Genomic DNA, 27,822 nt, shown 5'->3' on the forward strand with positions numbered 1-27,822 from the left:
TTGTAGATCTCAACTTTGTAACACATACGCCTGCCAGTCTCTGCTGTGTCTGCTGTGTCGTGCCAAAAACTGATCTTTAGCCAGTCTTTGGCCAGAGCACAGCCTGTTAAAGTTGCTGTTGTTGTTCTAACCAGAGAAGTATTTGCAGGTTCATCAGCCATGGCATTTACATGATTATAGGAAATTATGTAGTATTGTTTTAGATGTTTATATGTGTTTGGTATATCTAATATCTTTGTTTAGGTCTATATTTGGAAGCCAGACTGAAATTAACATGATTTACGGATAAAGAAATCACCTCTTTTGTGATTATCCTTATGGCTATGCATTATTTTACCTTCCCTGTGCCCTAGATGATAACCAATTAAGTCCTTTTTACCAGTTTAAATATCTTTAACCCTCTTGTGCATAGTGGTCACTATAGATGGCAGCTGTTTAAAAGTCATTTTCCCCTAAATGCAATGGTTTCTATGGTGGAATTGCATATCAGCTGATAGAATGCTCTCTGCTGCTCCCCTCCATTGAGGTTTATGCAGAGACTGTCAGTTCTTGTTGCTGAAAACATATTAATACTAGTATAATGATGGTAATATCAGTCCTGCATCCTTAAAGAAGTATGGAGACTCACAGAAATGTTCTTCTTTTTGTAGATGTTTTGAAACATTGGCTTAGCTTAGAGGGAAGCTTTGCAGATGTGAGCACTGTTTGTTTTCTTATTCAGGCCTAAACAATAGGCCCATGCAATGTTAAAATGTGTGAAAGTATGTTAAAATGTTTTTCAAAGCATAAAAAGAAATAATTGTTCATGGGTTTATCATAAAACTCATTTAGTTCATTCTTACATTAAGTTTGTACTGTTTTATGTTGAGTGCTTAGGTGCATGTAGTCTACTGGAGTGGACATGTCTGTAACTTTCTGAACTTTCTGAATCATATTTCTGAAAAAAAAAGTGAATATTTGTTTGTTTCATGCCCTAAGTAGAGTAAAAACACATAAGGAAAAAATCTGCAGCAATTGGCCTCCTATCCGTGAAATGCAGTTTTGCCTAAAAGTGATTGCAGCTCCTACCTTGTCACTAAAAGGTTGTTCCTGCCTCAAAGTGACTTAATTTCATTCATGAGGGTTAGAATTTAAGGTTAGGGAAAACAAAATGGTTTTCCTAACTTTAAAATTTATGTTCTTGGGGAAGCTGAGGATACTTGTGCTGCAATTACCTTTTAAATGTTTGCTATCTCGAGATAACAAAGCTTGTTTTCTTATGTTAACCTCACCTGTTATGTCTATTGACAGCTCCCAATGGACAGGAGTTGCATCTCCTTGCTCTTGGTATATTGCACATTAGCTATGTTATCTAAAATTAGCAGATTTTTGTCTCATTTTAGTTGAACATTAAAACAACACTGCTGATTTTGCCAGAAGATAGCTGTAATTATATAGCGAGGCAGCAAGCCTAACCTTACTGTTTTGTGTTTAGTACACTGGTAAAAAAAATTCACATAAGACATTTTTTGTAAGCAAAATTGGCAGACAAAACAGACATCTTCTTCTTTCTTTCTACTGTAGCTTTCCAGAGAGATTCCAGAGATTGTCAATTAAGGACTACTGCCGAGAACTGTGCTTGTATGTCTCACGTCTTCCTGCAAATACTGTCGACAATTTGGTCAGGATCAGAATAAGAATCAGAAAATACTTGATTGATCCCCAAGAGAAAATTGGGTCAAAAGAAATAAGAAAGTAATAAGTAATAAGTAATAAAAAAAATATGTGCCTTACAACTTTGTAAAAAAGTATGCGCATTATGTACACAGTATATGCAAACTGTTTTATCAAGTTGTTCAGGTTTTATCAGAATTATGTGCATTATGTGCATTAAATCTGAATATGTGCATGAATCTTACAAAATATTCCAACAATAAATACAGAAATAAGAAAATGAGCAGATGTAAAAAGTGTACCTATATACATCATGCCTGTATATATACAGGGTTATCACTCTGTTGAATTGTTGTCAGGTCCTACAGGTATAAATTATTGCACAGTCAAATGGTTAAAACAAACAGCTTAAATAGTGTGATAACTGACTATCTGACTGTCCACAAGAGGCATTAAAAAGTCTGACGGCCACAGGGAGGAATGACTTCCTGTGGCGTTCTATGATGCATCTCGGTGGAATAAGTCTGAATGCACTCCTGTGCTTGACCAGTGTGTCATGGAGTGGGTGGGAGACATTGTCCAAGATGCCACACAGTCTGGACAGCACCCTCCTCTCAGAGAGTCCAACTCCACCCCCACAACATCACCAGCCTTGTGGATCCGTTTGTTTGAGTCTGCGGACGTCTGCTGCCGTCAACCTGCTGCTCCAGTACACAGCGGCAAACAGGAGAGTGCTGGCTACCACAGACTCATAAAACATCCTCGGCATTGTCTGGCAGATGTTGAACGACCTCAGCCTCCTCAGAAAGTAGAGACAGCTCTGGCCCTTCTTGTAGAGGGCTTCAGTTTTCTTAGACCAGTCCAGTTTATTGTCTATGGACACTCCCAGCTATGCGTCATCCTCCACGATGTCCACACTGACCCCCTGGATGGAAACAGGGGTCACCGGTGACTTGGCCCTCCTCAGATCCACAGCCAGCTCCTTAGTCTTTGCCACATTGAGCTGCAGATGGCTCTGCTCACACCATGTGACAGTTTCCTATCACAGCCTTGTAGTCAGCCTCCGCACCATTCCTGACACATCCAACTATCACAGAGTCATCAGAGAACCTCTGAGGATGGCAGGACTCTGAGTGATCTGTGGTGTAGAGGGTGAAAAGGAGGGGAAACAGGACTGTCCCCTGCAGGGCCCCGGTGTTGATGACCACTCTGTCAGACACACAGTGTGCAAGTACACATACTGTAGTCTGCCAGTCAGGTAGTTAACAATCCAGGACACGAGGAGAGCCTCCACCTACACTGCCATCAGCTTCTCACCCACTAGAGTCAACCACATGGTGTCGAAAGCACTGGAGAAATCAAAAAACATGAGCGTACTCACATGGCCAGCTTGTCCAGGTGAGCGTAGGCACGGTATAACAGGTAAACAACAGGGCTGCCATCTGCATTTGCTGGGTATTGCAGTTATATTCCAGCATACACAAACACGTGAGGCCTCCTTCAAGGAAAGGGATGCCAGTCCAGTGCGGTGGACCTGAGACTGCCACCAGAGCTTTGATTGCTTGAACCAGGCCTTCCTGCAGGTCCTCATACTGGCCTCTGCAAACTCTAATTTGGGCTGCACACAGGTGAAAGTATGGATGGCTTAGAGGCCGTGCTGTCACAGGTTTGTAATGGCAAAGAGAGGGTGTTTGCCTATGCGAGTCACAGCCTCCTACCCATTGAGTGGAACGATCAGAACTATAGCTCTTTCAAATTGGAGCTGTAGGCACTCAAATGGGCAGTCACCAAGAAGTTTAAGGGTTATTTCGGGGGAGCCGCCTTTACCGTGTTCACTGATAACAGTCCTTTAGTACAGCCAGATACAGCAAACCTGGAGGCAGTGGAGCAGACATTTGCTTTACCGTTGGCCAGCTACAATTTCACGATTGAATATCGACCAAGGGCAAAGGACCAGAACATGGAAAACCTGCTATGTCTGCCCAGGAAAGTGATGGCAGCTGCTGTTCAAGTTGGTGAAGAATGTTCATCAGGATTTCATACACTTTGTTGTTAAAATGTTGATTTGCTGTTATTGCTGTTTTGTGCTGTGTGATGGAGAGATTCTTTTGAGGTAATGTTTTAACAGGTCGGAATTGACATGGGCTTGTTTTTCTGACCTATAGTTGGCATATATGCAAAGCACTTCACTGCATCAAAGGTTTCTTCAGGTTTATGTTGTTTCTTAATCTTTTGCATCTTCAGCCTTTTTCTTGTGCCTCTGTAAAAAAAAAAAAAAAAAAAAAAAAAAAAAACTAGTCTGTTTTGTACCTAAATGAAATCCTCTTTTATTTCTGGTGGCTCCATCCATATATCTATATATCTATCCATCTATATCTATATCTATCTATCTATCTATCTATCTATCTATCTATATATATATATATAGATGGATAGATATATAGATATAGATATAGATGGATAGATATATAGATATATATTTATATATATCTATATATCTACACACACACACACACACACACACCAGTCAAAAGTCTTTTCTTTATTTTTACTAGTTTCTACATCGTAGATACATACTGAAGACATCAGATATATGAAGCAAGATATATGGAATTATGCAGCAAAGAAAAAAAATGTTAAATAACTTAGTAGTAGTAGTAACTTTGCAATGTAACACCACAGAATAGCACCGCGCGCCTGCATACAAACGCTTTGGCGGCGTGGCGTTGTTGTTTTCCTGTTCACGCATGGCTGAAAACGTCATAGTCACGCGTGAAGTGGGGCCGTGTCGTCATCGTTTTCACAAGAATTTCGTATTGCCAGTTTACACGGCAGCGTTATCAAAAAATTCCACCCTAGAACCCGGTTTCAAAAGTTTGTGTTTTCAAGCACCTAAAACGCAGTTGTCGTATAAATGAAAGGCCAAAACGCAACAAAAGTTTACCGTTCTTTGTGAAAACCATTGTCGTGTAAACAGCCCCTTGATGGGGTTGGGACCATCAGTTGTGTTGTGCAGAAGTCATGTTGGTACACAGCTGACAGCCCTATTTGACAACTGTTAGAATTCATATTATGGCAAGAACCAATCAGCTAAGTAAAGAAAAACGACAGTCAATCATTACTTTAAGAACTGAAGGTCAGTCAGTCCGGAAAATTGCAAAAGCTTTGAATGTGTCCCCAAGTGGAGTCTCAAAAACCATCAAGCACTTCGATGAAACTGGCTCACATGAGGACCGACCCAGGAAAGGACGACCAAGAGTCACCTCTGCTTCTGAGGACAAGTTCATCCGAGTCACCAGCCTCAGAACACAGAGTTCTAGTGGCAGACACATCTCTACATCAACTGTGCAGAGGAGACTGTGCAAATCAGGCCTTTATGGTCAAATAGTTGCTAAGAAACCACTACTAAGGAAAAGCAACAAGCAGAAGGGATTTGGGCCAAGAAACACAAGGAATGGACGTTAGACCAGTGGAAATCTGTGCTTTGGTCTGATGAGTCCAAATTTGAGATCTTTGGTTCCAACCGCCGTGTCTTTGTGAGACGCAGAAAAGGTGAACGGATGGATTCCACATGCCTGGTTCCCACTGTGAAGCATGGAGGAGGAGGTGTGATGGTGTGGGGGTGTTTTGCTGGTGACACTGTTGGGGATTTATTCAAAATTGAAGGCACACTGAACCAGCATGGCTACCACAGCATCCTGCAGCGACATGCCATCCCATCCGGTTTGCGTTTAGTTGGACCATCATTTATTTTTCAACAGGACAATGAGCCCAAACACACCTCCAGGCTGTGTAAGGGCTATTTGACCAAGAAGGAGAGTGATGGAGTGCTGCGGCAGATGACCTGGCCTCCACAGTCACCGGACCTGAACCCAATCGAGATGGTTTGGGGTGAGCTGGACCGCAGAGTGAAGGCAAAGGGGCCAACAAGTGCTAAACACCTCTGGGAACTCCTTCAAGACTGTTGGAAAACCATTTCAGGTGACTACCTCTTGAAGCTCATCGAGAGAATGCCAAGAGTGTGCAAAGCAGTAATCAGAGCAAAGGGTGGCTATTTTGAAGAATCTAAAATATATAACATGTTTTGAGTTATTTGACACTTTTTTGTTTGCTACATGATTCCATATGTGTTCATTCATAGTTTTGATGCCTTCAGTGAGAATAGATAGATAGATAGATAGATAGATAGATAGATAGATAGATAGATAGACAGATAGATAGAGCGCCTTTTATTTCAAAGAACATCTGGACATCACCTAATACCGAAAAAAATGATACATATGAAAAGTTGGAAAAATATGTATGCTTTCATGTTTTTGCTCCCTTTAAATCTGTCTGGAAAACAAAAAGCAAAAAACAAGCCCATGAATTAAAAATACATTCCCTTAAAACAGCTATTCCATACAGCATAAATAATGCTGCACATGTCCAAGTGGTTTATGAAAAGCGTTTTAAGATGTCAAATTTGTTTCAAAGGTACAAATTTGTTATTTAAAACCATGTGCATGGACTGATAACACAAGAATACAGAACACAAAAGCATAGCGATGGATTCTTAGGTCAGGTTATTTTTTTTCCAAATAGCTGGCAGCTCGCAGGCTCCACACATATCTACATAATAATGTGATATTTTCTTTTATCTCACTTGCCCCCTTCCACAGGGAGTTCAGAGCGCAGGGTCAGCTGCAGAGCAGCGCCCCTGGAGCGGGAAGGAACGTTTTGTTCAAGGACAGTTCACTGGGGTGGACGTTCTGCTCAATGTGGCACCCTGCCGCCCAGGGAACAGCAGTATAAGAACATAAAAAAAATGAATAATTGAATGAATGAATGAATGAATGAATAAATAAATAAATAATGCCTGTTATATTTGATGCAGCAATATTTTTGACTGGCATTCAACATACTATTTCTCAACAAGCAAATTTCAATTTCACTTCTACTCATTTGAGTGAGTAAGCCAGTAAAAATAAAAAAAAGCATCTGAATTTTTTATGCTGTGCATGTGGGAATTGGGGGAAAAAATCTGTCAGTCAAGATTGTTTTTCCAAATTGTACACAGTATGCTATCAGCAGGTCATCAGCAACTGCCTCCACAATGGCAACACAAGCTTATTAATAAATAAATAAATAAATTCCCAGCACTGACGTGCCATGAATGCAACTTCGACCGCCCCCCCCCCACAGACAAGAGGAGTCCCCATTTTTAGCTGCTGAGAAAAAAGGTTGATAAAAACATGACTAATTTTCAAACTAGTTTAACAAATAAAACAAAAGTTAGGTGGTGTGTATCAAAGTTGGAAAACTAAATTCCTGTTTAAAAAAATTACATCCAGGTCATTAGATTAATCTCTCCAGCAATGGGTCCTACGCAGGTAATGATTTTTGTGACCCCCATAATGCTTGAATGCATGATATGAGGTCAAGCCTCTTTGTGTCATCCTCTTCCTGATCTGTTTTCTATCATAATTTTACCATACTAATGAAGCTGCAGAGACAAGGTCAAAAGAGAATGGCTCTGGAGCAAAAGCTAGATAAAATAAAAATACTTAGTCAAACTAGCAGGCGGCCCATGAGTGAAGCAACAGCACAAGTTACTGGTCATTTACTGACTTGCTGGCTCCAGCAGGTGGAGCCATGGGAGCCACTGGACACACTTTGTGCTTCAGCTGCAGAGACTCTCATATGCCACTATCACAGTTTTCCTTCCAGATATATGTGGTTTCAAAATAATGTTTTAGGTGGTACTTCACGTATGACTATTTCCCCTTTCACTGCGCCTAAAAGATAACCTGTGTATGAAACAAAATTTTATCATGATCCATGAAGCATAACAAAGAACAGTCCAGCCACAAAATGATTCAGTTGTTGAGAAAGTAGCCTCATACAATGCAATAGTGTGTGTGTGTGTGTGTGTGTGTGTGTGTGTGAGAATGAGTTATCACACAACAAATGGTGAAATGCAAGATTTACTGAAAATGGCTATTAATTAAGTACATACTGTTTAAAGGTGCTGTGTGATAAAATAAATTTTAAACTCAGAAATCCTGTTATCTAAAAATAAAATCTGTATCTTGTAATGTTTATTTAAAAAGATAAACAAACGTTCCTCAGGGGAAAACAGGGACACTGAAAAGTCACCAGTTGTTTACAGTTGTTTGTGTACATAATACTATTCAAAGAAGCATCCTCAAGGCTTCTCTGTGATTTGTAATGTTTGAAAAAGATTTTTTTTTCTTTTAGCTTGTTAGGAAATGAAAGAGAACCGCTCTTGAAATCATATCCACAGTGGCAGGTCATGCAAATGTAAATAAATATGTCAAAACTACACAGTGCACCTTTAATTTAGGCTGTGCTTGTGGTGACGTGGGCACTTTGCATAGCATATGAAATCCTGTGGTCTCCGTCTCGTTGTCATACCACACAAAAAATAATTAATTTAAACCCAAAGTGCGATTTTATGAATGATCCTGAAAGTGATGTGATTTAGAGATTGGTTGTATTGCATCGCATATGATGTTGACGCTATCGACTTGACATATAGGCTACGAGGAGGCTCACATTTGCGTCATAACCCTCGGAAGCGTCTGGAGTGCCGTGCCAGAAACATATTTAGTAAGATGAGCAATATTTAGAGGCCTGTAATTTTTGCTTTCCTGCGCTGCACAGTCACGATAAGCGTGCTGTGCACCGCCAGCTCACTTCACCCTGTCGCTGACTAGGCAGGCGAACCGAAAGCCACGTCAACATTCTGGGTCCTCCTACAGAGAGAAGGCTCATTATAATATCGGAGAGAACCGGCTTGCATTTCCACCTAAGCGAGCTAATGTCGGAAATCTTGCTCAGGGTTGCCAGATCTGTGAGACAAAAGCAGCCAAACAGTATCTCAAAACCAGCCCCAAACCCGCCCAACCGGGTATAAAAAGGGCCCAAAAATCAGCCCAATACCAGAACTCAAAATAGGCCCATAAAAATCCATATATGTTGCTTTTAAAGTCCAACAGCATTGCTATAATTGCAAAATGTGCTATAATATCTATAAAATAACATCATAAACATTAAAGGCAATTTCCCAGGCAAAGGCAATTGAAAATCATTTCAGCTCACCTGTTAAACTGCTGGCTGTCTCCAACATAAAAAAGAACGGGAAAAAACTCCATGAACTTGAACTATTTACAGCGTTGTCCAGTTTCTTTTTAGACATGTTGAGATCCCTCGCCCCGGTCCCTGTCATACAGAACTGTATTGAACAAGGCCAGCATCTCTCCGGTGGGCTCAAACTCGTGGCAGCAGATTTCATTAGTCATTCAAAATATGAATCTTTATTCATAGGCATAGGCATATATCTTTGGTTTCGTTGTGTTTCTTAATCCATCTTAGCACAACTCCAGCAAGAAACCCTGCTCTGGTCTTTGCATTGCTGCATCTCCATCTCATTTATCCATCCTTGACAGTTCATCTTGGCCAATTTTATTTAATTGCATGATTGATGTCTCTCTTTTAGTGTCATTGTCTGCCGGTCTCTGTTTCCTACATGGATATGTTGTATTCTTACTGTAAATTTTATGTCTCCTGCGTCCTTGTTTTTATGTATTATGACCCTTGTGTCCCGTTTTTGTATATTTTAATGGTTCTTTAACGTCATGCCGGAGGACTGCGGTTGTAAACTAGCCTCTGGCTAACACTGGCGCATTTACAGTAATGTCAATCAATGTGCATTGTCCTCTCTACATAAAAAAATAAATAAATAAATAAAATCATCTGTATGCCACAGGTCTGCCCAAGCCCAACCCGCGGACAAACTTTGTTACCCGCGGCAACACTTACAAAGTAGCCCAATTTGGCGGAAAAAACGCGGACTTGGCAACCCTGATCTTGCTTCTCGGTGTCTTAGCGGCTGGAGCGCGTCATGATTTGCCGTAATGCGCGTGCGCACGGCGTCCTGTAAGTGATGGCGACATTCCAGCCTTTTATGCGCGGAGCAGGGTTGGATGACAAGTATCTCGATAAAACTGGCAATTAGGCTAACGTTATCGATACTTGGTGGCGTCACCGCAGCTGGCTAGTCCCTTCGCTCTGTTTTTTAGCGCTAACTCATGCGAGCGATCGCCGTTCAGAGCTCGAGGAAAGCGCATCTTCATCCTGCTAAATATTAGCCCGGCAGCATTAGCTAGCATAGTGAACGCTAGCATGTCACCCTTTGCCTTCTCCTGTGTTTGGGTGTAGGTAGCTGGCAAAGCTATCCATCTCGGGTGGTGCTGAAAGTAACGTTAGCTGGGGTTTCGAGCTAGCGCGTCAACGTTGACATATTTTCGAAAAGTTCATCCCTGAGTATCGGCGAGTCGGTCAAGACTGCTCCTGCTGTGCCCGACTGACCGAGTGAGTAGCTGAAACTGCATTATTTGTGATTATATGTGCGTTAACTCTGTTGTTACACTGTCAAACTACCGTCTATTTGCTGGAGTGCTAACACTGCTAATAGACAGAATTGTCAACTTTTACCAGCGGTCATTAATTATCGTTAGTCGTGGCGTTATGCGAACAATAACGCCAAAATACTCACACATGCACACCTGTAGAGTTAACGTGAAGCATTTGTGTTTGCTAGCGCTGGACATGGAGCTCACTAACATTCACAGTCAGTCATGATAAATGTGTTTGGTTCCTGCTTCGGGTTTCATGGCTGATTGCGTTTGCAACACGCAGCCTTGTAACAGGTATGACAGTCCGCTAGCTGGCTAACAGGTAGGCGGATTGACAGGTCAGTAAATGTAACAGGTAACTGTCAGAGAGTGTGAGACAGGTAGAGTTAGAAGACACTGCTCCAGGTGCTCTAGTTGGACTCCCACCCTTAGTTTAACAGCTAAAGGAATTGTTTCTAATTGGTATTAGTAATTGAGGAATAAAACGTTGCACTAGGCTACTTAATAGAGTCGAGGTATTTTTTAAAATTTTAATCCTCATCACCTGTGTCACTTTACTGCGCCTTTTTACATACATGATCAAGGCGACAGAGGAACAAATGTTTGAACAAAAGCATTGTCTAGAGAGACAGGGTCATAATTCTCTCTGGCCAGGTGTTTCCCTGCCACACCAAAACCGTAACTGAAAAACAGCTGCCCTCTGGCTAGTAGTTGCTGTCCTAGCCACAGTCAAATATGATGTAGTATCAGGGCAAAAACAGGTGTTCCCACAGTTTCTTACCAGTAGTTTTGGTGTTGCTGAAACATGGAAAGGGCTGCACAGACTTGTTTTTTTTTTTTTTTTTAAATATATAAATTCATCCATGGTAGGAGGGTTACCCCTTTTTTATATTCAATGTTATAGTTTCACTGATTTTTTATTATTATTTTTTTTTTTTTGTAAGAGGCATTTCTTAATCCAGAGATAGGAGCTAAAATGTCTTGCCGGGTTATGAGGAAGATCTTTGTTTTGCAGCACAGGCAAGATGATACTCATGCAGTCACTGCATAACAATTGCAGGTAACCCAGAGCTGGGCTGTGCAATGTAAATTTTATTTCACCTTAATAATATGGCTTCCTATGTGGAAAATGGTACCTGAAACCTCAGTGAGAGTGCCATGTCACCTGCATCTTCATCATTAGTGTGGACATGTGTCCATGCGAATGTGTGTGCAGAGTAGCAGAAGTGCAGCATTGCCTGGGATCAGGGTTTCCCTCAGCCCTCTTTTTCGCTGGACCCACAGGGAACTGCTGTGAGCATATCCATGGTAGTCTTGACATGAATGCTGATGGTTTTGATGTTTTCTAGTGATTGTACTGTTTTGACTTGTAGGCCTGATGACAGCAGAAGGAGCCTGCTGTCATCTAAAGCCTACTTGTAATACTATGCTAATCTCACGTTGCTCCTCTTCTGTAGCAGCAGTTCCCTCAAATCCAGTTCATTGACCATCACACTGTAAACTGACTTTGTTTAAGCTTAAGGAGGGGAGTGGCTAAAGCTAACAGATAAGCCAGATCACTGTGAAGTTTTGCGGCGCATGCGCTAGATTGTAATTAGGTTCAAGGACACATGTTCCGTTTCTCTCTTGGTGTTCTGCTCTTTTTGACAGACTTTGCGTTACCCCCGTAATCTTTTTAGTCACAAGTGGGTCAGTGAGTCCGCGGTGTGGCCCATTGACTCTTTAGTCTTATTTAATTGGTACGTCTTGGCAGCAGTGGAGAGAGTATCCTCCCTGGATCCACTCATAGGACTGAACTTGACATGAGCTTGTGTATAATCCTGGTAGGCTGATGTGTGCTTGATGATCGCTTGAACTTATTATTCACTAAACTGCCACCATGGTCAGCTTTTTTGAGATTTGTATGTGTTAAGCAAAGGATTGTGAGAACACTTTGCACGAGAAATGGAACTTAAAAAAGTCAGTGTTATTTCTGTGAGAGCCGCTGTCTGGCTTGGTTGAAGGGAATAACATTTTTACAGATCCTGTGTTTTATAATTTTCTTTATCACATATTTCTGTCTGTTCTTGTTCCCCCTGCCCTGAATACGTTGTCTAAACACAATACACACAAAATCCATCCTACATTATTACCTTTTAAGTGTCCACAATCATCATCATCTGGCACATTTCATTTTTAATTTTTTTTTCATCTCTTTCTCATAGTGTAAAAAATAATTAAAGTTGATGCGTAGTACCAGATTTACCTAGTGGCTTCTGTTTGTAGTCTATGAGCAGGTAAATGTAAAAGACAAAATATTAAACAGTGAAATACACCATTTAAAACATAATTACAACATAAGCAAACACACCCACCTACCCACCCAGCCAATATTTACACACACAATACATAAAATTTCATGATGATAATTTTCCCACTGAATGATGTAATATAAGGCTTATGTTCAATCCAGTGGTGGGCTAATCTGATCTAGTGCCTAGTACGTTTGATGAAATGGAAAAATGATAATACAGTTACCTGGCTGCTGGAGATTTTATAGTTTTGTATTCAGCTTTGCTTCTGAATGTATTAACTGCACATATGGGAACGAGTGCTGTTGTGGGGAAAAAATTTTCAAACTGCATGGTGTATTTTACATTGGAAGGAAGAGGGAGGAAATGGTAGCAAAAAATATAAAAAAATAATGTCTTTTGAAGGCGTTATTTTGTTGCCATGAATTGTATTTTTATGCTAAACACTGTAGTACAGTGTGTGTATTTGTGGAGGGATGGGCGAAGTGAAATGCAAACCTTAGTGTTTAAATAGTTAAATAGTATTTGAAAGTGAAACAAAATACATTTAAAATGGCATTGGTTACAAAGCTTAACATTAAAGTAATTGTTTTTGTGTTGCCTTAAATGGCGGTTAGTCAATAAACAATTAAATGAGCCCAAACAATGCACTGACCCAAAAGCCATTAGTTTGAGGGGAAAAAAAGGCTTTAAAATCAAATATTCATGAATACTTGACAAACATTTCAGTAGTAGCTTTAAGCCATGTCTTTGATCTCCCATGGTTCGTCTACTGTCTCGTGATGGAACAGCATTACGTTTCTCAAAACATTTCGCCCAAGAATTTCTAAAAACTCCCAGCCTTTAATTGGAAAGAGCACATAACACGCACACTTACAGATTTTCATAATAGCTGACTGAGCAACATGTGGGGCAGCTGCATCGTCTATTATACTCACCCCCTCCGATTTTTTTCCCAGCAGCAGCAGTTTATGTGCTTCACAGGAGCTCTCAGGCTTACCTGTGACTGAACTCCAAGCACCAAGATCCAAAATTAAAAAATGTGTTTTAGCATTATCTGTGTTTATTTTTATATTAATGCTGTAAATCAATCAATCAGTCAATCAGTCTCATCAGATGTTATGAAACTGGTGGAAAAGAAGCTAAATAATGACTGAGAAAACTTTTTTTCAGCGGTAGATGCTGCACCCAGGAAGTGAGTGGTTAATCATCTTGGGTTTTAAAATAAGCAGTTAAGTGGGCTCATTTGAGAATCGAAATGAAAACGATGAGTATGGTGTTTTGCATCACTTGGATTGGGTGACAATAACCTAATTCAGATGCTTACAGATTATAGTTTCCGCTCTCGTTCCTTGGTAATTGTTCCCTCTCTAGCATGATGTCTCAGCTGAGCAAGATTTGTAAAATTTTCCTCAGCCGATTTCTCACCGTTAACGAAGACCGCGCAAGTTCCATCAAAGCAGGGCCGTGGCTGAGATAAGCAACAAATGGGAGTTACAAACAGTCCAGCCAGAAATTCCAACAACAGACCCCGTGACAGCTTCTTAAATATATTCAAATCTGTACCCACCAAACTGTCTTTGCAGATTTGAGATTTGCAACAGGTGCACCACCCCCTGTAGCTCATGCTGTCTGGATGCTCTGTTACAGGCAGCCTCAGTGTACACGTTTTATTTTGGCTTCTCTGGGCTAATGTGTATCTGTGTAAAGCCTTTATCAAGTCATGCAGCAGTTCCCTCTCATGGCGCTCTGACAGAGGTTTTTTGAACACGCTTGCCCAGTGAGGCCAAAATAAAAATGGTACACTGAGGCTGTTTTTGATATTTGGAGTGTCACTACTCCTTATTATCTATGGGTTTTTAATATTTGCTGCACCTTTGAGAAATTGATATTAAGAATAGAGGTCAGTGTGAGTTAATTATCCCACTACAGTTATAGTGTAAGGTATCAGATGAAGTAGGCTATGAATAGCACTATGGTTTTCAACATCTCTGTTGTCAGATTATTCCAGATTGATTAATTACCATATAAATCACAGTGTGCTATATTTGGCCTGATGTACCACAGTAACTCTGTTGTTTGATGTCTTTTTAAACAAGCAAAACTGTTTTATTGTTGTCAGCAGGAGCTGATGTTCGAAGTAGAAGTAAAATAAAAGTAAATTAAACACAGGCAGCGAGAACTCAGCTGTCATTCATTGTCATGTCGATATTAACAAAGGCTATCAAAACTGATTCTGGGCAGTTTTACCCGGTGCCTTTGCTTGCAAAACATTTTATGTAGTTGGCATCTCTTTATTCATTTGTTCATTCATTTTCTCTACCTGCTTAAATCTAATAGCCAGGATCAACAAGAAAAATGCCAACAAGAGATTACAGCACAACAGTATAGTCAGAAATGTTCACCATAACAGAAAATATAACGTGATAACATCAAATAAAAAAAAAACATTTTAAGCCATAGCTGAATCATGGTATTTCAAAATAGTAAGACTTAAGTGATTTGAGCTCTCAAATCTTAGAAATGTCCTTAGGTATTTTATAGGCCATTATTATGAAAAGTGTCTTATAGGTAATCCCAGAGAAAGGTAAAAAGTAAAAAGCATTTCCATTGAAATGTTTTGCAAACACAGACATAGTTTGTAATTTTCTATATGTTTACTGGTCAAATAGACCCTATGTGTGATGTCATGGCAGGGCTGTATGCCTAATGACTCGGCTAGAAGACTGTCGGTGCCACAGATGTTTTACCACGCTGATTTCTGTGTCTTTGTTGCAGTAGCACCCCTTCAGTGGTGTGAATGAGGGAGACATGGCAGACCACACCCCACCTCTGGAGTCCGGCCAGCTTCTCAGCCCTGAACTCCCAATCCTGGCCTCACCACCGCCCCCAGCCATGGTCAACGGGGAGGGCCCCCAACAGGTACTCCCACAGCCGTCTGTCCGCCCGTCACTCTGTCCCAATTAGTCACAGCTGCTGCTTTAAGACTGTTATGCCCGACATTGTCTTTGAGCAAACTGCCTTGTAATTACAGTTGAAAGAATTTACTCAAGCTAGGCTGCCAAGCCTCTTTAGTCTGTTGTGGGTTTTCAAGTGTTCAAATGCTGAACTGGATTATCGTGGTGTGTGTTTAATCGCGTATATTGCCGCTAAAACTATAAAGAAGCGTATGCGTAGCGCTGCAGAGGATTGAATATGAACCCTTAAGCATTTTTTGCAGTTCTCAGTGAAATTGAAAGATGGAAGCACACCTCTACTTGAGGCATGTGTAGGAAATATAACAGTCTGGGGCGCTCGGTGGCTCACCGTGTACAGCGCCTGCTACGTATTGTCGAGGCTAGTCTTAGCCACAGCGGCCCAGGTTTGAGTCCAGCCGGGCCCTTTGCAGCATCTCATCTTGTTATGGATTAGCCATTCATGTAGCACTGTAGGAGGGCTGTTTATCAAAGTGCAACAGGAAAGCGCAACGTGTGACCATAGCAGTGATTCTGCATGTTTAGCATAATATCTGCATAATGCTGCTAAAATTTCCCCAAAGCAAACAATAATATTTTAGCATTAGATTATAAGGTGGGCAGTTCAACCAAAAGTCCAAATTAAAAATTGTGGGATTTTGATTTATATGTTGTGAAATCTTTAGTACCTCTGTAGGATCTTCAAAATGGTGTGTTGCCATGTAAAATATGGATAACTTGTAGTAAATCGGTCAAACACTCAAAATCCTTGCTATGGTCCTGTAAACATGACCTTAGATACTCCAAGTCAGATCAGAGGAAGCTGTCGGAAAAAATCTCTATTTTTTCTGTATTGTAAATCCCTACTTTTTATACTGTTACATTTGACTACCTAGAGCCTTATTTGGACATGATGTGGACTTACAGTGTGACTTGCGCACCCCTTGTGAAACCTGCGACCTTTGGTGGCTTCTTTCAGATACCAAACCAAATATTCACAGAAGAGCACTGAAAGAACTGTTAGCCGGATTTGCTGTCTTCACTTCAGCGGTTCAAGGCAACAGGTGCTTGTTGATTATGAGCCACGTCTCTCTCGATCTTTGTCTTGATAACAGGCTTCACTGTATGAGTAACGGATATGGGGTGATGTCCCCCTTCAGCTCCTTTCAGTATCAGCCTGAGACTGAGTGGCCCTGACAAGCCTGTGTGATTTCCCTGTCATTTTGATGGTCATCAGTTTGATTTACTAAAGTTTCCGCGACCTCCTTGGGGGGGGACGTACTATGGAACCTGCAGCGGTATGTTCTCGTTCCTTTCCTCTGTTTTATTCAGTTTGTGCAGATATGATTTGCTAATATTAGCACCGCCCCGTAAACATGTCTCTGGAGCGGCCTTGTCATGTTCCACAGTGGAAAAACCCTCACCTAAATTGGGCTTTGTTCACGTCGAGATCAAATTTTGCGTGTTTTGTTGTGCTGCGAGGGTGTTGTTCTTGTGGAATTCAGTTACCTTACCGCCTCTCACCTGATTAAGCATACACATCCTACGTCAAGGCTTACAGTATGTTTTAAGAGCTCGAGGAGAGAAGTGTTCTTACATTATTACCACCCTGCTGCTCAGACCAATTTGTGACCATGCGTGTTCAGAAATTCACCGAAATGGGTTCTCTTGTGAGGGGGAATAACAAATATCAGATAGCACAGAGCTGCTGTGTTTTTTCTAACCACAGCGTGATCACTTGGTTCTCGTGCCGCCTGTGAATTTGATTGTTGTGTATTTCATTAACCTTTCCACTATGTTTGTTTGCACAATGGTGCGGAATGCCTCGTGGAAAGCAGATATGGTGTTGGAAATGTGATGCGTCACATTTCGTGGCCCCGGAGTTAGAATACTGATCACCTGCGAAACAAAAGGGGGGGCTGGGACAAGCGACCTGACATTAGTGATCTTTTTTGTAGCGTTCAGTGTGGGTCTTTTCAAGGATTTTTCACCGTGGCCTTTATTGTGAGTGAGACGTAGCTTATGCGCGTGTATGTCCGAGGAGGTGTGTAAATATCATGACAGTTGCAGAGTGAGGAGCAGGAACCACTGGAGGGGTCTGGCTCTGACAGCACGAGGCAGGACTGTGGTGACAGTGAAGAGGATTCACAGCGATGGCTGACCCCTCTGTCTCTGACCTTTAGTTGGAAAAGCTGCAAGGACATCTCATTCTTTGTTCTTGGTTTCTTTTTCCCAGTCTCGGCTTGGTATTAACGCTCTGTTGGACCAATTAGTCTGAGTCAGAGAGGAAGCTGTTGTCTAGGGGTCATTACCTTAGGTGATTCCTTTTTAGAGATGACTTGGGCTATGGCATGATTCACTGCTTCCATCCATTTAAGCACCCTCCAACTTTTTCCTGCTCTTGCCATTTTGGTTATTAACGAAGTTGGTAACTGATGAATCAGGCTCTTTCTGTCAATGTTTAAACCTAACTGCTGGTTTATGTACATAGCTGTTTCCTCTGCAGGTAGGTTATGTGCATCTTCCCTTTTTTTTGCTCTGATCTTTCAGTAGACCTGACATTTAATGCTTTCATGTGCCTTGTACCTGTTTTTTCATGCACTCTTTTTATGGATTTAAGTTATGTGGTATTATAAAGCTGACAATGTGCCTATTTGTCAATAAAACCACAATGACAAGCATTTGATAAACTGTTTCTAGGGATGAGATGTTTGCCATCATTTTCCAAAATACTCTGAGAATATCATTACCTGGCTTGGCCCTCTTGCTGTTTAGTTTCTCTGCGAGAGCCCCCCTCATAAAAATCATCCAACCAATCATCAAAACGCATGTCCATTTGCACACAGCTTCAAGACGGTCTGGACAGAAAGGACTGTCGAAGGACGTGTTAGAAAAATCGGTGGATGGTAGGAGTAGGTAGAATGTGTTTGCGCTGGTAGAAATTTTAACTGAATTGTAAAATTGTTTTTTCAGGCCTGATCGTGTCAGTTGTAAATCTGCTACAGTTTCAGCTGATATGGAGTGAGCAAAAGTCAGTGTTTGTTCTGATTGTGAGAGAGAAGCACTTTGCATTTGAAACCAGCAACTTCAGAGAGCAGACAGTCATGAGTGTGTGGTCTGCTTGTGGCTGTGTGCCATGCGTGGGCTAATGTTACTGTGGGATAGTAAGGCCTTGCTCCTGAGTCCCTCCTTTGACGTCTTTAGTGCTGGCCTTGTATGTCACAGCCACACACAGGAGACGGGGCCTTGGACATGTGCCCCGTCATTTGCCATTGGGAGCGAGATTGTGTGGCAAAAATATAATCCACTCTACATATCTCCTGCTCAGACGCTGAATCATGCATGAAAGCTCAGAAGGTGGGGGTGAATCCACGATCCTGGTTTGTCAACTGGCGTGAGGAGGTGGACAGAGCGTGACTCAATAGTGTTTAAGATATTTATCCTACCAAGCTGTCTAGACCAGGGGTACAGATTCTCAACAAAACCAATTTTTCAGAGCTGATGCAAGAACGAAATATTATATTTGTACTTGGAGATCGGTCGATGTGAATGCCGATCCAAGTACCACTCAATTAACATTCATTCATGTTGCCTACTATTGGCCTCTTACAAAACAACCACCCACTTAACTGCTGCTGGCTCTCAAGGACCCAGGAAAAACCCTATACTTGGGAGCTGGGTTGGCACTAGTTCTGTTACCACAGATACTTCTGGTGCTTCTTTACTTAATATGACATCTATCGTCATGCACTTTATACATGAATCTGGTGGAAAATCTTTTTGTTTAAAAATAGTAATAATGATTATATAGATCCCATTTTTACATATTACACATCTCATCTAGGCTTAGATTCATGCTGATTACATTAATACACCTCTGGGAACTTCTTTCATGTCAAGTTTAATTGGATTTAAGATTTTTAAGGTGTCATATTATTTGCTTTTTAGTCTGATCAAGATCATTAATTGGCGCTAGTCTGAAACTGCCTGTGAAAATGGTTGGAGGGCAAATGCAAAAATTTACATTTTAAATCGAATCTTTAAAACAAAACCAAATTTTTACTCTCTTTCTCATTAAACATCCTTGATCACATACCTCCAGTGCCATCAGAAAGAATTTCAGCCTCTTTTATTACAGTCTGATTTCAAAGTGAACTTAAGTAGGATTTTTTTTGTGTCAGTGATCTGTACACAGTTATATAGTCTATAATGTCAAAGTGGGTTTGTGGATGCTCAAGAGGTGTCTCAATAAGAGTTAACCTCAGTGTGTGGTTGGTTGGTTTTGGTAATTTGTTAATTTGTCGGTTTATTCATTTGTGTTTTGTTTAATGAAGCACTGGTGCATTTATTTATTTGTTTAGACTAGGTGTCAAATTCGCACCAAAAAATGATGTGAATATTCTCTTGCCTGGCACAGCCGTAATCCGACTTTGTTCACAATCTGGGTTATTGGGTACAAACCATTTGGAGAAAGCCATGGCGGCAATGGGCATTTAGAAAAACACAGAAGTTGATTGGATCAACCATCATTCTATTATTTGTTAACTTGTCCAATCAGACAAACAAACCATGAGACGCAGAGAGTGCCAAAGCTTAACAAACAGCAGCAACTGTGATGCTGAAGGTGAGCTAGCATTTTACTAGCATGCTAGCTTGTTAGCATGTTGCTACATGATTCTTGCCATTTTCACAAGGAAAAACTACTCCGATGTCCTGTTGTTTCTGTTTTCCAATTCAATGCAGTTGTCATCACCTAAGCCAGTTGTTCTTTAGAAACTAGGAATTGTGCATGACTGATATTTTTTTTAATTAACAATTAAAAAAATCTCACATCCTCCCTGCAGTACTCCAGCGCGTACCCTTAGGGGTACGCGAACCCTAATGTGAGACCCACTGACCTCAGCCACGCTTGTAGTTCCTCAAAGGAGACAGATTGGTCCAGCTGTTTTGCGGTTTCCCATAATGCTTTGGTTGGAACATGGCCAGATGGTTTCACAAATTACACAAAAATGAAGTGAGGTTTTCTCCTCGTCACTCCCTGATTGCAGCACAAATTAACCCTGCCTTACCTGCGACAGAATATAAAGGACTTGTATACAGTAAATTATGAGTTTTATTGACATCTGTCAAGTGGCAAATGCTTTCGAAGAGCAAATGAATGCAGCAAGACTCTACGACTATATCGCTAACAGCCAAAAGGTAAGGGCTTGGTCAAGCTCGAGTACCTGGACAGCTAAGTTAAATTCACTCCACAGACTACAAATGGAGTTTAAGCCCCAGATTTAGTTGGGCCAATCAAGGTCATTCAACCCTCTTGTTCTGGGCCCTGATAAGCCTTACAAATACAAAAGACCTTTTGTAGAGCTGGTTGTCCGACCCAACAGAGTGACAAGTCAAGAAGGACCTTCGTCTGGGGGTGGACAAAGAACCCAAGGACACTCTGACATAAGTGCAGAGGTATGATGGGACATTTTGCTGCAGTGACGACTGAGTGTAGCACTTCACTATTCTGGTCCGTGTGTCAGAGTAACAAGAAGGAACGCACTCCTGGGAGGCGACAGGACGTGATAGCATGCCGGGGACATGATCAGCACTGGAATGACTTCAGAACAAGAAGGTGAACGTCCGTGATTGGCCCAACTAAATCTGGGACTTGAACTCCATTTGTAATCCGTGGAGTGAATGTGTTCTAGCTGTTCAGGTACTCGCCCTCAAGCTTGACCGAGCAAGAGCATTTCTGCAAGGAGGATTTGGGAAAATCTGAAAATCCAGATGGGCCAAATTGATATAGCCATATCCAAGAAGAAACTAAACTAAAGAGGCCCAGCTACCTAGAGAGGTGTTTTTACGAAGCATTGATTAGGACAGCATACTTACTTGAGTGAGATGTTTATGTGTATATTTTTAATAAAATCTTGAAAACATGTTTTTACTGTTAATATTTTATTAGTATGTTACATAAACTGTTGACAAATAGAACATTTCAAAATATATTCATTGTTATTTTGTTTTTTCATTTCACAAAAAATAACAAAACAAACATTTTCCCAAACAAACCATGGTCAGTATACAAGATACACATTTCACACTGTACCCGGAGGGAGGATGACTCAGTCTCCAGGCAGTCAACAGGTTCACAACACAAATTGCTATGGGACCTTGAAAAAAATATGCAATTCAGCCTCACAATCATATTAGAGTAAAACATTTTATTTAATGTCTTAGTACAATATATTGGTTGAGAAATATCTTTACTTATTCCATTAAATTATTTGAACAAACTATATCAAGTACCCAATAATGACAATGTGAAAATACTTTGATAAATATCTTAATTTAATCCATTTAGAAATCAGGCTGTAACAGCATAAAATGCAGAAAAAGTCAGCAGGGTTGTAGTACTTTCTGAAGGCAGTGTATATTCAGTAGAAATATTTTAATTGATGTAATTTCTTTGTAATTCCTTTTAATTCCTCTGCTCTACACAAAACGTCAGACAAGCTCTTGCAGAATCAGATTTCCTCTTAATTATGATTTTAAAAATGAGGCGATCAAATTGCTGCTCAAATCCAAGGCGTATCCAAAGTTTGGCGGTAATTGAATAATAGAATCAGTCTGCAGTTTGAGGTGAGGGCATGTTATTATAAAATGCTTAGAGAAAAGTTATGGCCACTCCAACAGGCTGATCTTAATTTTCATGTGGCAAGTGCAGAATATGAATCTCCTCTTTAGATCCCACCTACAGCTCCTCTCCTCTGTCTCCTCTTGTGAACGAAGCAATGTTTCCATAGAGATCCTTTGTCTCTGGTGAGTGCAGACAAGCATATATGTAACTTAACACCTAATAAAGAAGCAAATTACTGCTCCTTTTTTGTTGCTTGGAAAATTGTTGGAAAGGATCTAACTGCTGCTCATTGTGGCTGTGGTTACCTCTGCCCTTGGGTAATTGCAAGAGTGTGTTCGGATTAGGGTGAAGAAGGGAGCCTCGTGTCTTAGTGTTTATAAAACACTGATGCTGTGATTGCTTTTAGAAAACGTGCTGCGAATTTGATTATAAATGCCCTACCCTAGTTGAGTGAAGTTTTACATCTGCAGTGGGGGCCAGGATCTACTAACAAGAGCTCTTGTTTCATCATTAATGAAAAACTTAGATCATTTTTTTTACTCAAATAAAATCTGTCAAACAAGATGAATTTTTCACTATTTATAGGGAAAAATTGTTTATCTCAATATTTTCACTATTTTCTGTCCGAGTGTGTGAATCCTCTTTATTCCAGCACTCATGCCGAGCATCCCAGAGGTCGTCTTGTGATTTTTCCTTTTCAAATGTTCTCAGAGATATTCAGTGGGGTTAAGGTCTGGTGACTGGAGGTTAACTGATGCAGTCCAGAAGTCCTTGTTTATCCTTGCACTTAAAATAGGCCTGGTGTGGCTTAAATGCATATTTAGGGTCATTGTGCTGCTGGAAAATGAATCCTTTTCCACACAACTTCAAGAAAGAAGGGATTGTGTGCCTCTGCAGGACAGTGTTACCCCTCTTTGGTCTGACTATAGATTTTATGCTGTGTTACATTAAGGACCTGATGAAATGGCATTTTTTCATCGTGGTTTTATGTATTTCCTGTCAAAACATGATTTTGGGGCGGGACATAATGCAGTGAGGGGTCGTTCACAAGACTATAACTAACAGGATACCAGATAGGAAGAGAGAAATAATTTTACTTGAAGGGACAGGTTGAGGAATGAGATTGTTGAAAATTTTGTGAAGTTTTAATGACTTGAAATCTTTAATGATGGCCACCAGCACAAGATGAAGTCACCATTAAAGATATTCTTGTTTACGGGAAGTAGAAGTCATGTGACATGGGGACTTTGATTTCTCATATGGCCATCACCTGACAAGCTCTCCAACTGCAGCTGTAAAAAGAAATTTTTGATTCATCTGTAAACAAGACTAAAATAGGGCTGTTCATGAACAATCGGTGATCGATTATTGCTTTGATATTACTGTTGAATTTTGTTGTATGTGCAAGGTTGATCATCCCTAATGATTAAACGATATGATTAGGTGAGGGAATCTCCGGTGATTTCACGATTCAGTTTAATCACCATTCTTGGGTCATGATTCAATTTAATCACCATTCTTTGGTTAATCATGGTTAAATTATTAACTGTCATATGTATTCCTGGTTTGGTCAGGCTGTTTACATTATTTTTGGACTCATCAGTCTTGCAATGGAGGGTAAGAAAGGCTTCAGTTTAGTTAAAAATCTGGCATAACCAGATCAAACTGAAGAAGATTCTTCCTGAATTTCATGATATCCATATCTGTTATGGATGATCAATTCATTGCATGTCCCCACCTACAGTGAGAGCCATGGGTGCTGTTGATTTCAGTAGTAAATTGGAAAATATGAGTCTTTAGCGCTGCACTCATTTTAACCATGTCCGACTAGTATATCTTGTAGTTTTACATATACACAAACAACCATTTCCAAACACTTTTACACGCCAGATTTGAAGCGCACATTTGACTTTGTGAAATTGGACCTGGTGCCATTGGCCAGTATCAAACGATTTGTTTGATAAATGAAAGCGGTCAAGGTATAAAACTACGTATAATCTGAACTCATTAATTAGTCCTAATTTGAGGTATAGCCTGCTCTTGTCGAAGAGGCTTTGAACTGCAATAGGTGATTGATTTGGTGTATCTCAATTCACAGAGTGACGTCAGTGATGGCTCATTGTCGAGAAGTGAGGGCATCACTGCTCATGTGCTCAGTGCATCTGTCGTGTAGAGGTGGGGCTGATATGCCGTCACCACAGCCTCTTCATGTGTTTGGAAATGCCACCTTTGTCATGTAACAGAGAGGGTGCTAGGCCCTTAAACCCTTAAACAGGATCACTCAGACTTAGCTGCAGCTGCAGTGCACACGTCACAAGTGCAACCATGTATGCAGAATTACTTGCAGAGGAAAGTTGAGGCTTCATATTAATGGCTGTAATTAGTGGCTCTAATTCCACTATTGGAATGATAATAATTAAAAATTTCCATTTATGAATGGATAATATATAGGCCCCCAATAGTGCAAACCCTCATAAAACATTGTCTCTGGTGGGTAGAAACAGTTTGTCCTGCCCCCTACTATGTGATGTCACACGATTGTAGAGCGTTATAGAGTAGAATAGGGGAAAAATGGAAAAAGGTGACTGTGATAGGATTCTTTGGACATTTATGCATTATCTGATTTGGAACAGAGAGCACTATGAAAATGGAAAACTCCCCTGGATGTAAGAGCTTAGAGAAACATATCACTGCAAAATGTCAGTGTCCCATTTCTCAACCATAAACCACGACTATCCTCGGCTGACTTAGATAAGGTCATTTATGCATTTATTGCCTCTCGCCTCACTAGATTGTGGAAACTTTTTTTTTTTTTTTTAATTCTTGCCTTATCCAGACGTCTTTGTCATGCCTGCAGCTTGTCTGGGGATCTGCCTAGATCCAAGCGTAGAGATCATATTGTCTCAATTTCTGTCTTTACTGCGTTGTTAGTTTTGGAACCAGTTTCAATATTTTAGCTATTACTTTTAAAGCACAAAGTGATGTAGCCCCTAGCTACATTTGACTTTTTAACTCCCTTCAAACCCCGACTGTGTCCAGAGGTCTTTGGGCAGAGTGTTCCTCTGTGTTCCTCAGTCTCGACTGAAGACTAAAGGAGACTCAGCACTCTTTCTTTTGGCCCTTTCTGATTATTAGGGGAGAACCTGGAACTTACCATAATTTTTTACATGGTTAGATTATCAACTATGGCACAACTTACATGGATGTCGCTTAGGGACTTCCTGTATCCTTGTACTCTGAGCTGACCCACACGAGTGTTATATTTTCAAAAGATCAACAAGAACAACTTGAAATGGCTGCTTCACATCAACAGTATTGCTGTAAACAAGAGATTTGCTTGTTAGTTTTTTATGATTATGTTATAGTTGCATTTACGCTATTTTCAGGAATGAAGGCATGCTTTTCATGGAAAAAAAAAATGTAATTACAATGTATGTAATATGTAACACTGATGAACAGAGATGATTTTTTAGTTTAACAAATGACTGCCCATTCAAGCATTCATGATAGATAAATTATTCTCCCCAAATACTAATCATGGCTGTCACCCATTAGCACAGCTTGGAGTTTACATTATTTTGCTGTTGGCTTTTGCAGTTTGTTTTACCGCTGGCTACTTTGTGTCCCCTTATAGTGCATATTTATGGAACTGTTGCCAAGTCATCGCTCGAACTAATCAAGACGACAGCCTTGCTAGCTCCTCCTAAAATTTCCTAGAAGTCAGATTTTTGTGTCACCTTCTGAACAGGGATTAAATCAGGTTCCAGGGATTTTACCTGTTACTGTGTCTCTGCCAGTGGAAATGCTTCTGGAACCTGTGAAATAGCCTTCACGGTGCAGTGCACCTCGGTAAGTTCTTGCAGTCGAAAGGGCCATTAGAGACCCTGTTCTCTGGAACAACCTGCCTGAGGAGCTGAGGCTGGCTAAATCACTCTACTCCTTAAAATCTCTCTTCAAAAACATCTTTATGTAATGGTGAAATATAAAATATTGCTTTCTGCAACTGTTCTTACATTTTCAAGGTTTGTTATTTATTACTGAAAAATGTGTTGTTATTGCTGGCCTGTTTTTATACAGCTTTTTCTGTTACGTGCTTCGTAAACTGTTTTGAAAGCTGCTATACATATGACGTTTATTGTCATCAATGAGGACTACTCACTGGTATTACATAACAGATGAGTCAGGTTTTGGAGACAGTTTATCCAATTCACAAATATACAAAACTATAATTGGCCCCCAGAAAGGTCAGTTCTTGACTTGAGTGTTGTCCTTTAAAAGTTATATTTAGTTTTCCCCAGAATTGTTCATATTTAACCAGCTAGACTATACTGCCATATAACTTAATGAATAATTGCCCAACAGCCTCTCTGACTGTGGAAAGACTGGGAATATACTGAAAATTAAAACAGCCAAAATGGCCACAGGATAAAAAATTTTGTCAGGGTCATTTGCCCATGTTACGTAGGCCTATGTATTACAAGTCTTTTTTTTTTTTTTTTAAACTGTGTTTTTGAAATGAAAGCCTGGTAAGACATGTCATAGTCACCCAAGTCACACAGAGCTGATACTGGTGGTGACTTTTCATTAACTCTAGGAAATTTGCATGCAGCCAAAAAAAAAAAAAAAGAACAATGGAAACATGAAAGCTAATTAACGTGGTACATAGCAAGCAGATGGAAAACACCGTGAGGAGGCACAGGTAGCAGAGTGTACTCTGGTGTGTGCCGTGCTGGGCTAGGTGTTTTGATAATGCTCTGTTTCCACTGATAAATATTCTTGTATAATGGACTCTCTGCCCTCTGGCTTTCCATTGTGTACATATTAAGCGATATTTACAAGCAGTTTCTACAGCATGGACACCTCATGGAAAGATTTTTTTTCCCCGCCTCCTGACTTGCGACGTTTCCAGGGGATCCATGAGAGCGCATCACCAAATTGCCCTGAATTACACAATTGCACAGGCAAACTTATGCCATCAGCTTCAGGGAGGCTGCATTAGTTCCTGGCTGGGTCCAACACTGGTTGGCAGGTTCATCCCCATACCAATTGGCTCCCGCTTCCTGTTCACCCAGCTGCTACGCCACATCAGTGCACAGTAAACAATTAAAAGGAACAAATAGTGAGAAACCTGAACCCTGAGTCACCAGTGAGCAAGAAACGTCAGAGCTAACAGCCATGAACACACACAGCAAGCCCATTCTCCTGGGTAATAAAACACAGCAGCGGCCACCTCTGTGGCAGTGTGTGCGCTAATCGATCCACTCTGTGTTTGCATAGGCCACATACATGGACGTGGCCCTATATGCAGTGGTGGGAACAGAGCAGATTCCTTTTTTGTCTTGTTTAACTTTCAAGCAAGTTCTTTTAATCTTTGGCACTGCGTCTGGTTTTCATCATCACTGTTCCCTTAACGCAAGGTTTCTTCTTGCATCCAGTGCTCCGTTTAAAGAGCACACCATCCCTGTTGTGAATGTGATGAGGAAACCGTTGCACATCACAGTGCTTAGTCATCTGTGTGAAACGTAACCTTTGCAGTATTCCAGTGCCGGTTCAGAGTCGATCCAAATGAAGTCATCGCACCGTTGGTCTGTGATGGTGGTTACACTTTGAAAGATAAATTTTCATTAATCCATTTTTTTCTTTGAGTTGTGGCCAGATGAAATATATAATCTGGGCATGAGACCAAAAGACAGAAAGGAACATAACTTCCCTAATAGATTATAGCAACACCACATTTATACATTTTAACGGAACAACATATTAAGTCACATCGATTGGTCCATGCCCACTTCTGCTTTTTGCAATTTCTCCAAAGGGGGCCTTGTTTTCATTTGATGTGATGTAAAAAGCTATGGGGACCAGGAAATAATTGTATGGGT

General features: G+C 40.6%; 1 protein-coding gene across 3 annotated transcripts in view; it reads left to right on the top strand.

Annotated features, from left to right (window-relative positions):
• Positions 1 to 9,591: 9,591 nt before the first annotated feature.
• Positions 9,592 to 27,822, top strand: part of fndc3a (fibronectin type III domain containing 3A) — a 67,154-nt gene continuing 48,923 nt past the window's right edge. For 2 of the 3 annotated variants that reach the window (XM_030066625.1, XM_030066626.1), the window contains exons 1-2: positions 9,592 to 10,029; positions 15,143 to 15,286. In XM_030066625.1, the coding sequence (XP_029922485.1) occupies positions 15,176 to 15,286 (111 nt within the window). In that variant the 5' untranslated portion in view covers positions 9,592 to 10,029; positions 15,143 to 15,175. The remainder of the gene's footprint in view (positions 10,030 to 15,142; positions 15,287 to 27,822) is intronic. The other variant, XM_030066624.1, reaches the window with a different exon arrangement.

The sequence above is a fragment of the Myripristis murdjan genome, chromosome 13 (genome assembly GCF_902150065.1).
Source record: "Myripristis murdjan chromosome 13, fMyrMur1.1, whole genome shotgun sequence".
NCBI classification, from domain to species: Eukaryota; Metazoa; Chordata; class Actinopteri; order Holocentriformes; family Holocentridae; genus Myripristis; species Myripristis murdjan.